We start from the raw sequence: 16,075 nt of genomic DNA, 5'->3' as shown, positions 1-16,075 counted from the left end.
TTATTATTATATGGTGACATGTTCCAGAACAACCAAGATTTTCTCATGGCAGCACTATATCATTACTGAAAAAATAATGTTTTGATTCAATTATGAGTGTACTATAATCTATATTAGCTGTATGTTTGTATCTCAGGCATCCAGTTTTTATTAGGCAGCAAGATTTTAAATCCTGTTTTGAATTTGTGATGTAGAGCTTGCTTAACAACAGTGTTGGCTGTGTTGTAAAATGTGACACTGTCATCTGCTTTCCAGTTTAACTGTCTCCAGACCAATTGTGCTTCAGACTCTCAAGTGAAGAAATACCTTATGTATTCCCATGTCCCTGTGGTTTTAAGCTTTTAAAAACAAGCTATTGATGGGTTGTCAGGCTACTTGTCTCTTGTTGCTCACAGGAGACATAGAATCATAGAATCATAGAATCATAGAACTGGCTGGATTGGAAGGGACCTCAGAGATCATCAAGTCCAACCTTTGATCCACTACTGCTGCAGTTACCAGACCATGGCACTGAGTGCCACATCCAGTCTCTTTTTAAATATCTCCAGGGACGGAGAATCCACTACTTCCCTGGGCAGCCCATTCCAATGCTTGATCACTCTCTCCATAAAGAAATTCTTTCTAATATCTAACCTAAACTTCCCCTGGCACAACTTAAGACCGTGCCCTCTTGTCTTGTTGAAAGTCGTCTGGGAAAAGAGACCAACCCCCCCCAGCTACAATCTCTTTTCAGGGAGTTGTAGAGAGTGATGAGGTCTCCTCTGAGCCTCCTCTTCTTCAGTACTGAGGTTCTTGTAAGTGTACTATGTACCGAATGTATCTATTATTATTGCTAATCTATTATTTTGAAAATATGCATGGTTATCACAGAGAGCAGAAAAAATAGTTTGTCTTCTAAAGAGTTCTAATTATTATTTATGTTTTGGCAGTGCCTGAAGACAGTTACACTACTCCAGTAAGCACAGTAGGACATATAAAGAGAGGGACAAAAACCAGGAGAGGAGAGATTACATCTCTATTTTAGACATGACTCTGACGTGGCCTTAGCAGACAAGATGTCTTACAATCTCCTTACAATCATGTAGACCTACAAGAATTTATCTGAAGGGCTAAACCTGAAAAATTAAGTGTAAACTCTCTATGTACAAACATTTATTATATTTATTCTACAATTACTTTAGATTTATTTTTGTGAACATTCTTTTTGCTTAATCTTTTTGAGATGATTTATTTAAACATGACTTCCCAGTTTTCATCCTTATCACAATGTTCAGAATATACTCATTTGTTTTCATTGCTTCTTTCTTTAGCTTGGCTCTACAATTTTCTGCTTAGCTTCTTCATTAAAATCCCTACTGAGTACATGCACACTGTTAAAATTAAAATGCATCCAAGCTTTTTTCAGCGGCTTCTTGTGCCTCATCTGCTGATGCAGTGCTGGTCCTGTTTGATCCTTGTGGTTTGCAGTACTAGACTGCAATCCCTAAGGGAGATTAGGGAGCATTGTCGATTTGATTTACAATCTACATCAGTGAATGTCACTCTTCTCCTTTCTTCATTCTTCATTCTGTAAGAGCAAATATCCTGTCCCAGTTCCTTGGAACATAAGGACACAAAACCAGGGAGGAAGCGTAGGCGGTGCAGTCCAGATCTCCTGTGTCAGCACTAGAGATCCTGTCGCACAGGCAGACGTACTGTTGTCATTTTACAGGGACACCCACACTGGGATGCACTTAGTTTGATTCTGGACTCAGAGCCAGCATTTGCCTGTGTGATAGATGCTTCCAGAAGAAGCAGTGTAACCAGCCTGAGCTGACAGGCTGAGCATCATTATAGCAAAGCAGAGGAAGAGGAGAAGGAGGAATTGCAAGAAGATGTACTGCAGATATCAAAGGTGTCAAGAGCCAGTTTTTGTCTAATATGACAATGAAAATACCAAAATTACCAGACCCATGTGATTTTCCAGATCTACTACACCTCTCAGACAAAAGTGACATCATCTTAGTACAAAATCTAAATATTCATTTTGAAAGCTAAAGTTTTTTGCTTTATTTTTGCTTTTGGTGTTTTATAAAATTGAAATAGAAATAACACCTGGGAATATTTTTTGCAATGGTAAAACTTAAACTTACAAACTTCAATAAATACATACTCCAAAAAAGAATAACTTTAATTACCGAAAGATTAAATCTGAAGGTATATATGCTGCTGAACTGTTTCCTGAATTCTAATTTCATCATTTGTTACTTTATTTTTCCTCTTAAGGCACAGAAGGTTAGAGATTTCCTCTTTTCTTGACAGAAGTTTTAAAATATGTTTTGAGTTCTTATCTAGTTAAATATCTATGTTGTCTTCATACCTTCTCTCTAACTGCTTTGACATTTGTTGCATGCTTCTTAATTATGATTTAACTGAGCTGAAATTCAGTGGGAGACAATTTTTATTCACCACATTTCTGTAGCCTACGTGGGGTATGCTCAGATATATTCTGCTAGCTCTGTGGTTCAGATTTCCAAGGCTAAACTTTTGCAGATAAGAATCACAGCTCTGCTTTTTGTTAGACAGAGTAATGATAGTGGAGATAATGTAGACACAGCCTCTGTGACTCCTCTGCCAATATTTATAGTCTTGTAGACCCAAAATCTTGTATTGGCACCAAGACTATGACAGTCATGGTGATTAGATTATCAAAGTCAAAGAGTAGTTTGTTAATCCAATATGATGAAATGGCATATAGTAGGCAATGTTACATCATCTCTTACTGTGTTTTTAATTTTTTATTTTATTGCAGGGGTCATAAAGATAAAATATTTGTAGTGAAGTGTAATCCACATCATGTAGACAAACTTGTCACTGTTGGGATGAAGCACATCAAATTTTGGCAGCAAACAGGTACTGTATTGACTATTTTATATTACTTTATTAAGAATGTGTATATTTTTAGTGAAGGAACACCATGTTCTCAGTTTAATATTTGGTAAATAGAATATTGCTTTACAAATAAAATACATTCTTCTAGGGGTGAAAACCTACCTCTGAATAAGCAAAAATTACACTACTCCTTTCTCTTGGAAAGTCCTTTCCAGCTAATTGTTTTTCACCTTGTCATAATAATGAGAGTTTCTCCTGACCAAGCATCCTTGTCTCTCAGAAAACATGCAGTCCTGTAATTCACATAAACTGATTATAAGCCTTGTTGAGAAAATGCCAGCTGATAGTCTACTAAAGACAGAAGTTTTCACTCTTCACATATTGATGTTGCACTTAAGCAACCCTTCAGCTTCAAGATACAACAGTTTTTCTGCTATTAGAGATGAATTCCATCTCTGTTTGAAGCTCCCATGCTGGTAAGATAGGTTTGAGGATGGACCTTAAAATAAATGTCTGGACAAAAGAAGAAAGGAAATGAAAGACCAGGTATTTTGCACAAGTTCAGTTATAGTAATTTATCTTCTATCCATTAGTCTAGAAGTCATGATTTGGCACCACAGGAATCAATATAGTAAAATTTTATGTGACACTGGAATTTTTTTTCATTTTCTAAGTAATAAAAAATGAAAAATAGTTTTCCATTGTTTAAAAACAGGGATTAGGTTCTGAAAACTGACAAACAAAATAAGTACCTATAGGTTTAGACAGTTCTGTAAACTCAGACAGACTTGGTTTCTCAATGAAGAGATTTTCTTTTACACAGGACTAGATTTTCTATTCTTTGCTGCTTTTAATCATATAAGCAATACACAAGTACTCAGTAAAAAGGTCTCAGCATCTTTGTGTAAAATTCAGCAATGGTAGGTGACCCAAGGGCAGCTACCCTATAGAACTCAACTGAAAATTAGATAGTTTTAACAAGTTCCTATACTTATACCATACTTTACCAAAGTCAAGTGGTTCAGGGGCTCTCAGTTTAAAACTTTTATCATTTTTTCTGCATTTTTTACATTTAATTGATTTTTGTAGTAACTAAATAGTTGTGTTGCTGTTTTTCAACTTGTGTTACAGGAATTTGCAATAAGCAGTAGCTTACTCCAGGAATAGTCTTTTTGCAATAAAAATAGTCTATTTTGAATTAAAATCTACACAGTGGACCTAGGACTATCAGTCTAGTGTTGACTGTGAAATATATGATTTCACACAAAGACACCACTACCTATATCATTTTGTAATTATATATGTAGTCTTGCCTATAAGTATGTTCTGCTTTCTGAACTGAAGTAAGGCTGTGGCAGTTTGGTTCTCTGACAAACGTAAGAGGGGCAAAGGAGCAAATTCTTCCATTTATTCTGCAAAACTGCTGTCAAATTGGCAGGCTGCAAATGGACAGCTATACCAAACCTGTAGTATCTCATGTGTAGTTGTGGTTACCCCTAAAGAGAAAACACTTGGCAGGCTGTTCTGTGCAAAAAATGTTCTGCCAATCATTGTATTAATTCTTATGCAATTCCTCACAATTGCTTGGAAATAATCTGAAAAACAGAGCCTGTGCTTCTTCACAACTGTCTTTATTGACTATTTTAACTGTGTTTTTCCCTTGTGCACTGTATTTTCAGTATTTCTGTTATCTACCATATCTTAGGCAATCACAAGATTGGGGTCAAGGTATTTGTCCTTTGCAGCACCATGGCTATGAACTGAAATATCAAAACTTACCTTTGTTTATATTGCAGGTGGAGGCTTTACATCAAAACGAGGAACATTTGGAACTACTGGAAAATTGGAAACTATGATGAGTGTTTCATATGGTCGAATAGAAGATCTAGTTTTTTCTGGTGCTGCTACTGGGGACATTTATATCTGGAAGGATACTGTGTTGCTTAAGACAGTGAAAGCCCATGATGGACCTGTATTTGCCATGCATGCACTGGATAAGGTATTTATTGGCTTATGTGATCTCTTCATCTTTATGATTTTTGTTGCAATACTGGACTCCGGGAGTGTGTAACTAACATATCTCCCAAGAAAGTTACTCATGTTTTGTACCTAAGTATGTAAGCCAAATATTGTTCATTGCACTAACATTGAAGGTACTTTAATAAACAAAACCATAACTGAAAACAAGTTGTATTGGATGAATCTGAATGAGATTAAAATTGCAAAACCAATCTTTATGACTTATTTAGTAGATGTATATTTGTAAGCATCAGACTACATATGCTCGTGATGTGACTGATAGCTTTCTGACCTCTAAATATGCAGAATTTATTTCTCACTGTGCTCATGCATGCCATTTTTATATTTGTAAAACACTGGAGAGTAGCAGATAATATGCATTTCCTCTTCTACCTGATCCCAAAATATTTTTGCAATATGAAATTCCAAAGTCATATGAAACATGATATTTTTAATTGATACTATGTCTGTGTCTTAAGCAAGCAAGACTTGAAATATCCAAAGATTTTGGTTTTCTGAGTTACTTATTCCAGGTATCAAAAATATTTTTCTTCAGTTGTGTCAATAAATCTTTAAAAGAAACTGTGGCAAAATACATTATTGAGATCACATGAAGGTGGTTGGGGAAAAGTTCAGCCACTTGAAATCCACTGGCAATTTGAAGATACTGATAACGGAATATCTTTTTTGAGATTATAATTTCAACTTTAAAAGTATAGTGTGAGAAGAAGAATATTAGGCATTAACATTTTTCTCTATCAAGGTCAGTCCCTGTGGCTCAACCCTTTCAGGCTCTAATTGATTGTTCCTAAGTTTTCCATAACTTTTTTTATTTGATGCTGGGACTCTATCCTCCTCACTTACTTTTTTCTTAGTTACTTATGGATGCTGTGTTTTGCATTGACTTGACACACATAAAGAGAATCTACCAAGGGAATTAATCAAAGAATTGGTCCCTATACATTATTACAACTCATTTTGATGCATCTGTCAATTCAAGTCCACTGAATCTGGAATAACCTGAGAGGATTATTGACAGCTGCTGCCTCTTCTAAGGATAAAGCACATATTTCTCTACAGCTTATTTCCACATGCAGAAAAATGTTATGGTAAAGGATTACTATTTCCAATAGTATGCACTCCACATGGTTGTAAGTCTTTATAATCTTCAAAAAGCAGCCCTCTAAATCTTCTCCCCTTATGTTTTTTTCCTCATAGACTCAACTATTTTTCATTGGTGTCAATAATAAAATGCAGGGGATAATTTATACTGCCTTTGGATGTGCCTTTATAAATATTAATATCTGTGTGCTGACGTTTGTATGTTTTCATACTGCTATCATACAGGGGTTTGTAACGGGTGGAAAAGATGGAATTGTAGCACTTTGGGATGATATGTTTGAAAGATGTCTGAAGACATATGCCATTAAAAGAGCAGCACTATCTGCTAGTTCTAAAGGTATTATTTTTCATTATGTTTTACTAAGGACTGGTAAAATGGCAGAAATTGGTGACAAATATCACCAGAACAAACAAAAAGGAAACAATAATATGCTAACTACTGTGTGCTGGAACATTCTCTTATGATTGATTTAAGTTGTATTTTGCTCAGTCCGTGGCATTTACGCTTTGTTCTGCTATTTCATCTTCTGTGACATTTACCTTTGTTTTCACTGAAGAAATTGTTTTAAAATGAAATGTCACAAGACTGTGAGTCTGGCTTTTCCCAAATCTGTTCTGATTAGCAGCTAACTTTCTCAACTGGCCAAAGTTCCTGTAGTAAGACCCCAGGTCCCTGTGAGTTGGAAAGATCTGTTTTAAATCCTATTTCTCCAGGCATCAGTGTGAAAGTCTGTAAAGTGATATTCACAGATAATTGCAAAAGTCCTTGTTGCTGGAGCATCTGAAACCCTAATACACCTACTCCATTAAAGCAATGAAATATCCATATTGATGTTGCTACAAAATAGACTAGCACCACCCCTCCTTTGAACTGTTAATTAAATCCATGGGTTATTTAGTAGTATCTCATGTTTCGTTATTATAAGCACATTTTAATTATCATCCATGTAAGCTGTATAAATCATAGGTGATAAGAGGCTCCTTTTGATTTCACAATAAAAACTTAAAATTTATCTATGTATTCTTCAGGTTTGCTTTTAGAAGACAATCCATCCATTCGAGCCATCAGTCTAGGACATGGGCACATACTCGTGGGAACTAAAAATGGAGAGATACTTGAAATTGATAAAAGTGGTCCTATGACTCTACTTGTTCAGGTACTGTATGAATCTTCTATATCAAAATATTCCCTATAGAAATACAAGACATTATAAGATCTTCACAGTAATTTTCCTTCTGTTTTCATGAATCCTTTTGGTCACCATTCCTTCCCTTGCTCAGGTAGATATTGATGATTTCTTATATGAATGACCTTGAGATTCACTGTGGATTACAAAATTCTGAATGTAAAACAAACAGTCTATTAAGTTCAAAGGCAGATGAGACTTTTTCTGAATTTTTTAGGCATTTTAATTTAGGACCCAACATAAAAATAAATAGTAGAGCTAGCATATATAGTTTTATTTTGACAGTGTTCTTCCACTCATTTGCTTTTAGTGAAATAATAGTGAATTCTGAAGGATTCTATGCTTTAATTTGTGAAAAAATGTTTTACAGTTATGACAGCTTTCTACAGTGATGTGCAGTTGACATTGCACATGTTTAAAAGCATAAAGAGGCCTCTTTTTGCAAATATGTATTTTGCAAAGTTTTATTAAAATACTTTCATGTATATGTCCAAGGATATATTTGGTTCTGCTTTGGTTTAATGTCTATATGTAGAAAATTTTATATATCACTTATGAAGATATAATTTCCCAAATTCTTCCTTTTTATTTTCCGAAACTGACTAAATTAACATTGTTTTAAAAAAAAAATAATGTTTCTTTGGTATTTTTCTTTCCATTCATTCCTGATCACATAAAGAGTCATAGAATGTCAGGTTGGAAGGGACCCCAAGGATCATCTGGTCCAGCCTTTCTAATGTTATTGTTTGTATGGTGTGTCTCAGAGCCCCATCAATCAGAGACCTAAAACTTTCCAAGTGGGTGAATCCACCACTTCCCCTGGGAGACCACTCCAATGTCTGTCCAACATCTATGACTGTCTTCACAGTGAAAAATTTTCCTCTTGTGTTCAACTGGAATCTCCCCAGCAGAAACTTGTGCCCATTGCCCTTTGTCTTGTCCCTGTGACTCCTTGTAAATTGAGAGTCTCCATCTTCTTTGTAGCTGCCCTTTAAGTACTTCAACATTGTAATAAGGTCTCCCCTAAGCCTTTTCTTGCAAGGCTGAACAGACTCAGTTTTTTCAGCCTGTCCCCGTATGGCAGCTGCTCCAGTCCTCTGAACCTCTTCGTGGTTCTTCTCTGTACCCTCTCCAGCCTGTCTGCATCCTTTTTGTACAGCAAAGACCAAAACTGGACACAAAATTCCAGGTGTGGTCTGACAAGCACTGAGTAGAGTGGGATAATGACTTCTTTGTCTCTGCTGGTGATGACCTCGTTGATGAAGCCCAGCATCCCGTTGGCTTTCTTTGCTGCTGCAGCACAGTTTACTCATGTTGATCCTACTGTCTGTCAAAAATAACCTTTCAAATTTGTATCACCTGCATGGCAGCATTACTAAATGTGTAAGGTTGTGTATTCACTAATTTGGAATTGCAGTCTTATCCTAATACAGTTCCCATCATGTGAACAGTAAGGTTGCCTATATTAGGATTTCAGGATAAATTTCTGTTTGGGGCACAGCTATTTTCTGTTCATTTCAAGCCTGGAAGAACAGGAGTTACAGCTAGTAGTAGTGTAGGAAATGATGGAAGCATACATTTTAGATGTTTATCAGAGGAAATTGACCAGACATTGAGGTTTCCTGGAAAGTGGAAAATTTTGGAGGGAGATTGTGAAAGCATTGTTGCCTGAGACTTGTAAAAGGAGGCAGGGCAAGTGCCTAGAACACATTACATAAACCCAAATGCACTATTTTCTCTTTTGCTAAATAATTTCCTTTAGGGACATATGGAGGGAGAAGTCTGGGGCTTGGCAGCTCATCCTCTCTTGCCTGTCTGTGCAACAGTGAGTGATGATAAAACACTGCGAATCTGGGAACTTTCATCCCAGCACCGCATGCTGGCAGTGAGGAAACTCAAAAAAGGTAACTCTCATTGGGCCATACACTGCAATAGTAGCAATACTACTCTGTAGCACTTCCATCTCTGCTTTTTAGTGCATATCACAGGCACCAATTAGGTAGAGGACACAGTCATTGAGAAATTGGAAGCATAGGAAGTAAATTTTCTTTGGCATGTGTCAAGTCAATGAGAAGGGTAGAAAGAAGAAGGATTGTAATGTGTTGTAATGAATAATAATAAAGTTAACTTTAATCTATTGTCTTTTTGATTCCAAGGGGAATGAGTTGACCTCAGATTCTTTTTCCATCCTGCAAATATTTTAAGGCTAGCATATTTGTTGCTGACCTTAAGAAGTTTCCTTATAAATAGAAATGTGAAATTTTCTGCGTATTAAGCACAGCCTTGAATGGCAATGTGAACTTTATATGTGATACCAACTTCTCTGAAAATAAACAGTTTTCCTGCCCTCTCCTCTGTATTAAAGTAGACAAAATATGTTGATATGCTGCATTCTCAAAATTATTTATTTCATTTCCTCATTCATATTCTTCAGGTAATTTGATGGTATAAATTCAGCATGCTTCATTTTCAGTGGCCAATCCAGAGCACAGGAACTCTTACTGACTTAGGGAAAACAGAGTCAAATGTTTTTGAGAGGTGAACTCAGGGATAGATGAGGAAAGCTTTATGAGGCAGTATGTAGAGAAATAATGTTGAGGCAAAAAGTGGAGGAAGTGTAGTGTATCTCTGTTTTCAATGTGCTCCACCTGAACATCTGAAAGAAACCATTGCTCAGTCATAATGAGGAAGCTTTCCAAAGTATATATAACCATATAGTATCCCTGAAAGATGTGTAGTTATACTGCCCAGTATGAGTCTTACAATTTTCCATCTGGATTTTCTTTCTGCATGGTTTTGGGCTTCTTCTCTCTCTCTCTCTCTCTTTCTTTTTTTTTTTTTTTTTTTTCCTCTATCATTGTGTTTAGAATGTGGTTGGAAGGTGGTATTTGCAACTAAAGCCATTTTAAGACCAATCAAATCATCACTGCCAACTCAAGAACAGCTTATACAGAAGGTACATCCCCATGCAGTAAAGCATTAATGATAGCCCTCCTATCAGATATTTAATACGCTTAAGGAAAAAACCTTTCTGTTGCAGTTTACTGCTGATTTTCTGAGCCCCAAGTTTGTAAACCTTAACACACTTTTTTCCATTTTCTTTTGTAGGTGGACGGTGCTGTGCCTTTTCTCCTGATGGGAAAGCCTTGGCTGTAGGGTTGAATGATGGAAGTTTTCTGGTGGTGAATGCTGACACTGTTGAAGATATGGTCTCTTTTCACCACAGAAAAGAAATGATCTCAGATATAAAGTTTTCACAAGGTATAAGCAGATGATAAAGTGAAAGGGCAGTGTTTGGAATTGGAATTAATTTTTTTTTCTCTAGATATGATTGAATATTCAGAAGGTCGACTGGTTTTATATATGCTCCATGCATCTAAAAAGTTATGGATTCATAGGTTGTGTGCAGGCTAGTATACTAGAGCCCACCCCTAACCTAATGCCTTTGGATGCACTATAGTAATAAAAATCCTTAACAATAATTATAATATGTACACCTTTAATAACCTCTGTGTCTCTTCTTTACAGAATCTGGAAAGTACCTGGCTGTGGCTTCCCATGATAATTTTGTTGATATTTACAACGTACTTACCAGCAAAAGAGTTGGCATCTGTAAAGGGGCATCAAGCTATATCACACACATAGACTGGGACTCGAGAGGTAAAATGTTTGTCCAGAGACCCAGATTTAAAATGCCTGTAAAACAAAATATCTGAAAACTGTTCTCATGCCAGTTACTAAAAGAAACAATAACTACTAATGCAAATGATCTTTTAGTATCAAGTACCATATGGGTCCAGTGCAATTACATTTGTTGGTGGAATTCATCCTCACTTATAGCATATGTAGCAGGGTGTATGGTACTTTGCTGACAACATATGACTAAAATGTCACTTATGAACGTAATACTGCTTTTCTTTGCCCTGTTTTTTTAATAGTTTTCTAGCATATGGCAGATTTTTCTTTTCCATCTTTTATTTCCTTTCCTCTTTGCCATGCATTACATAGCAACCAAGGCAATGAAGAGAGCCTTATTGTCACAACTAATTAAGTCTAGCAGGACTGATAATGAGCTCGTGCAAATGAGCTTTCCTGGACATAATATGATTCTGTGTGGAGCCACCTGTGTGTCTGAGCCCTGCTTCCCCTGTGGTGCTAGTCCCAAAATGTGGTGCAAGCTGACAGACAGCAACAGGAGCTGACCTCCCTTTCAGGTCTGGGTGCTGTTCCTGAGCACAGGAGCCATGCTGCAGCTTCGCTGGCAGCCCTGATAATCTCATTACTGATAGGTGTAAACATGATAACAGCAATTTGTCTGATACTAACTGTATATCTGTAGTAGCCTGCTCTTGTATGTTTTACATCTTCAAGTATCAAGTGTAATAAAACTGAAAACTCATAATGGTGTTTATTGGAAGCTCTAACTGAAACTTCTAGATTTAAAAGATTAAATGTGCTAAAGTGTATATCCTGTCTTTTACAGGTCAGATAGGAAGGATGTGATACTACTGTAGTCCTACCTTGCACTTTCTGTCACTGATTCCAACAGACTGAATATAGCTTTTGTAACAAAAGGCCAGGTGCTCACTCAAAGAGTAGCTATGTTGGAACTGCACAAGTTCATACCAGTGGATAGTCTCATCAGTGTTTCTCAGTGGAAGAGTGCATTCCCTGGCAGTGTAGATATTGTAGAACTGGTTTTATAATAATAAATCACCACCGGATTTCTTACACTAGTATAGTGGTTATGACTTGAAAGATTCAGAAAATGTCTCTATTGCAAAACTGATTTTCAAAGCATTTTTTTGCTTCTCCATGTGCACATACTTGCTAATATAGTCTCAGTTGCATACAGGATCATCTTCTTCATATCATCTTCTTAATATCTTAATATTTGTATAAGCATGGTAAACTTCATAGACAAGAACTATATCCCTCTGAGGAAGTGCAAAATAGACAGGAGTTAACAAATTTTTTAGCTTTTGGCAGAATGGTCTTGCAAAATTTTTATTACAATTAATAGCATACACTTTGAAAATTTCTATTATGATTAAAACAAGCAAAATATTTCTTACAAGAAGAAAGTGATTTGCTGCAAGACAAATTTGTTAAGGATAAGGTAATTTTCAAGGATATTTAAAATGTTACTTTTGCAGTGAATCAGGATTATGGGGTTCTTATGAGAGTAATTGTAAGCATCTGGTCTACTTTTGCTGTTGATAGCTTTCTGGAGGATAATTCCTTAGCTTATCCCCAGAAATCTTTTCATTCAATCAAAAGAAAGTTTATAATATTAATAAGTATGAATAATATTAATAACAAACTCTTATTTCATATCCAGGAAAGTTACTGCAAGTCAATTCTGGTGCCAAAGAACAACTATTTTTTGAAGCACCAAGGGGGAAAAGGCATATTATCAGAATTGCTGAGGTATGAATTATCCTTACTGGATTTTTTTTTTCACTGTGAAATTTATTTTTCTGAACTGTTAAAAATTAGAGTATTTTTTGTCAATAATACACTTTTTCATTTGAAAATACTGTATTTAAAATTGATAGAATTAGAATTGCTTAGTCATTATGTATAGTGTGTTTCCTAGCATTTGGAAAGCATAGAACTTGCAAGTTTCTGTTTGTATCTCTGAATTTGTTGTCATTTCTTTAGTAGAAGTCGTTGACCATAATCCCCTTTCCTGAACAGTCACATGGTTTCTGTGCAATCAGTGGAAAGTTATAAACCATCATGTTATAAACCATGTTACAATTTACAGGTTATAAATCATCATTAAACATTATGCCTTGGCTTTGAAGGATGCTGAATATTTGTGACACTTCATTCTATAAGATTGCTAATGTTTAAAGAGATTTGTATCCAAATCATGCTCTTGGGAAAGTGGGAATTTTTAAAGTTGTAAGCCTTTTGAAGATACACATTTAGTACTGTAAAGCTGAAAACAGCAAACAGTTCCTTAAAACACAGAAACATTAATTCCAAACTTCTTATATTTAGAAAAATACACATATGAAACCAGTGTGTATTTGTTATGTATTACGATTTCTTTTGGGGAAATTTTGATTACAGATAGAGAAGATTGAGTGGGACACCTGGACGTGTGTTCTTGGCCCTACCTGTGAAGGAATTTGGCCCATGCACAGCGATGTCACTGTTGTAAATGCAGCGAGTCTTACAAAAGACAGAGCACTATTAGCTACAGGAGATGATTTTGGGTTTGTGAAGCTTTTCTCATATCCAGTGAAGGTAATACAAGTATTTATTTATTTCTGAGATTGGAAACTGCTCATGAAAAGGAATTAAGGAAGACACTGTTTGCAGTATGTCAGGCTGCTAATATGTGAATTCTTTGTGCTACAGGGCCAACATGCAAAATTCAAGAAGTACGTGGGTCACAGCGCACAGGTAACAAATGTGCGGTGGTTACACAATGATTCTGTGCTGTTGACTGTAGGTGGTGCTGATACAGCTTTGATGATCTGGACCAGAGAATTTTTGGGCATTCAGGAGAGTAAGCTGGTTGATAGTGAAGAATCGGACACAGATGCAGAAGAAGATGGAGGTAAAAAGGATTATATAAAATACATCTTTAATTTAGTTTTCATTCCACAGAGGCTCACAGAGGTGTTTAACTTGAAATGGGCAAGAAACGTTCATGTGCTAACGTTCAGTGTAGGGATAGCTTGGCCAGATTTGTTTTCTTTAGTGGTGCCGATCTTGTTTTCTACTCTCCCACTACAAACCAAGGATAGTTTGTTTTATTTCATTTTTTATTTTTCTAAGGTTATGATAGTGATGTTGCAAGAGAAAAAGCAATTGACTATACCACTAAGATCTATGCAGTAAGCATCCGAGAAATGGAAGGGACAAAACCACATCAACAGCTGAAGGAAGTTTCAGTAGAAGAAAGGTATGTCACACACAGGCATTTGTTTCCAAATGTACATTGCGTTCCTTTGAATCTCTTTCATTCAACTAAAACTAGTCCTTTAGAAATAAAACAGGAATTTTAAAATTCACAAGATAATGTGTAAAATGGTGTTCATAGTGTACAACATGTTAATGTGATGGAGAAAAATATGTATGTGTAAGTGAAATACCTGTGTCCTGTGTTCTTTTCACGTAAGCAGCTATGTTCTCTCCTAATTAGCATGTGTAGCTGTACATATGTCTGCAGCAAGTGTTTGTGATAAGGTGAGCTTGTAAATACTTTCTAGTTAAGGCTTTTAGGGCTCTCACTGCAAGATTTTTCAGTTGCCTATAAATGTGTCAGGTCATTAGTGTTAAAGCTGTAACTTTGCATGGTACATGTTTGCCTTAGGCTGAATTATTCTGAAAAAAATAAGCTAGGAGAAGGACGGTATTGGAGAGGACAGTAAAGAAACGAGGTAAGAGCCAAGTATAGCAGGTTAGGGACAGTGAAACCCAGAGCTGGTGAAAGGGTGAGTAAAAAGTCTGCCTGGGAGAGGACTGCTGGAACGGATCAGGAGTGTCTATGACCAGTGAAGTACATTCCCCTTTGCAATATGGGATACTAAATCTGCAGCTGTGTATCCATTTGATGACTTAACTGTGAATCCATGCTGTCTCTTTTGATAGAATTTCTTTTTAAGTGGTCATTTTTTTTCATGAGTTTTCTTGCTTTTGCCCAACGTTAGGCACTGACAAAAAGAACTGCTGTGGGTTAACCCACAGAAAGAATTTAACTGTAATTGTTTCCCTTCAATTTATCCAGACCACATGATTAGTAACAATACCAGTAGTGTGGTGGCCTATTATTCTCCCCACAGGGATCCTGCCCTAGTTAGATAACAGGATTCATAGTCCTCGGGGAGTACAGTGGGTACAGAAGTAGGCACTGGTGCAGTGTAGGATCCCTGCTGCTGGTGGTGCAAAAGATGAGCTGTGTGTAGAGGAGGTCAGGATGATGAGAACACTGGAGCCTGTAGAGTGCTGCCTTCTTGTTGCTCCTGTTTCTGTTCCAGAGCTTCTTGATGATGGCTGGCTAATAGAATATTTTCACAGGCAGCCTCTAACTCTGTGTACCTAATTGCTAGCAGTCAGCTGAGAAATGTAAGGCTGAATTTGCAGAAACACTGTACACTCACAGCTGCAAGTGGAGATCATTTAAGCAGTTATTGGAACATACATTAACACATAATTACATAGATTAAGGTCTAAGGTTTTCTTGACTAATGAAAACTAGTGGTGACTTTGGAGATTTTTTGGTTTAAATCTTCTTGGTGTGCTGATTTGGAAGATACAAAATGGAATTGTGGAATCATAAAATGGTTGAGATTGGAAGGGACCTCTGAAAAGGAATCATGGAGTAGTAATGCTTTCAAATCTCATACAAACCTTTGAAAAATAAATGTTTTTATGTTTATGTTTCATGTTTTTAAAGCTCTCAGAATGCAGTGCTGAACATCATAGACAAAGTAAATAATTTTGCATTTGGTATTTAAATAGCAGAACAAGCGTTGGGTGTGAGAGGAACAATGTTGCACCCCTTTTATTGTTTTCATCACAACGTTATAACAAAACCATGTAGCAGAAAGATTAGGGGTTTATTTCAGTAAAAATCTCAACCATTTCTTTTCCCATTCTTTTAAGGATATTTTTTTCCATTATTTCGTTTATTCATATAAAGTCCTTGTTCCTCCATTTTTTCTATAAAAAAGGCACAGTGGTAAACATGAAGTTTTGAGATTGAGTTAAAAAAGGAAAAAAATACTGCATTTTCTATGGATACTGCTAAATTGTGATTACTCATGAAATAACAGTTGCCAATGGAACGGCCAGGTGATACAAAAGCAACAGTAGAGTGAATTTAATTGACCAAATAAGCTGAGTTTACAATTGTT

General features: G+C 36.2%; 1 protein-coding gene across 2 annotated transcripts in view; it reads left to right on the top strand.

Moving 5' to 3' along the window:
• EML6 (EMAP like 6) overlaps nucleotides 1–16,075 on the top strand; it is a 108,661-nt gene that overhangs the window by 68,692 nt on the left and 23,894 nt on the right. For both annotated transcript variants that reach the window (XM_030447645.1, XM_030447643.1), the window contains exons 17-27: nucleotides 2,792–2,892; nucleotides 4,668–4,870; nucleotides 6,238–6,349; nucleotides 7,042–7,169; nucleotides 8,962–9,103; nucleotides 10,308–10,460; nucleotides 10,728–10,859; nucleotides 12,541–12,629; nucleotides 13,281–13,457; nucleotides 13,572–13,773; nucleotides 13,995–14,121. In XM_030447645.1, coding sequence (XP_030303505.1) covers nucleotides 2,792–2,892; nucleotides 4,668–4,870; nucleotides 6,238–6,349; nucleotides 7,042–7,169; nucleotides 8,962–9,103; nucleotides 10,308–10,460; nucleotides 10,728–10,859; nucleotides 12,541–12,629; nucleotides 13,281–13,457; nucleotides 13,572–13,773; nucleotides 13,995–14,121 — 1,566 coding nt within the window. The remainder of the gene's footprint in view (nucleotides 1–2,791; nucleotides 2,893–4,667; nucleotides 4,871–6,237; nucleotides 6,350–7,041; nucleotides 7,170–8,961; nucleotides 9,104–10,307; nucleotides 10,461–10,727; nucleotides 10,860–12,540; nucleotides 12,630–13,280; nucleotides 13,458–13,571; nucleotides 13,774–13,994; nucleotides 14,122–16,075) is intronic.

Source organism: Calypte anna, chromosome 3, assembly GCF_003957555.1.
Source record: "Calypte anna isolate BGI_N300 chromosome 3, bCalAnn1_v1.p, whole genome shotgun sequence".
In the NCBI taxonomy this organism is placed as follows: Eukaryota; Metazoa; Chordata; class Aves; order Apodiformes; family Trochilidae; genus Calypte; species Calypte anna.
This window is presented reverse-complemented; position numbering and strand designations above follow the sequence as displayed.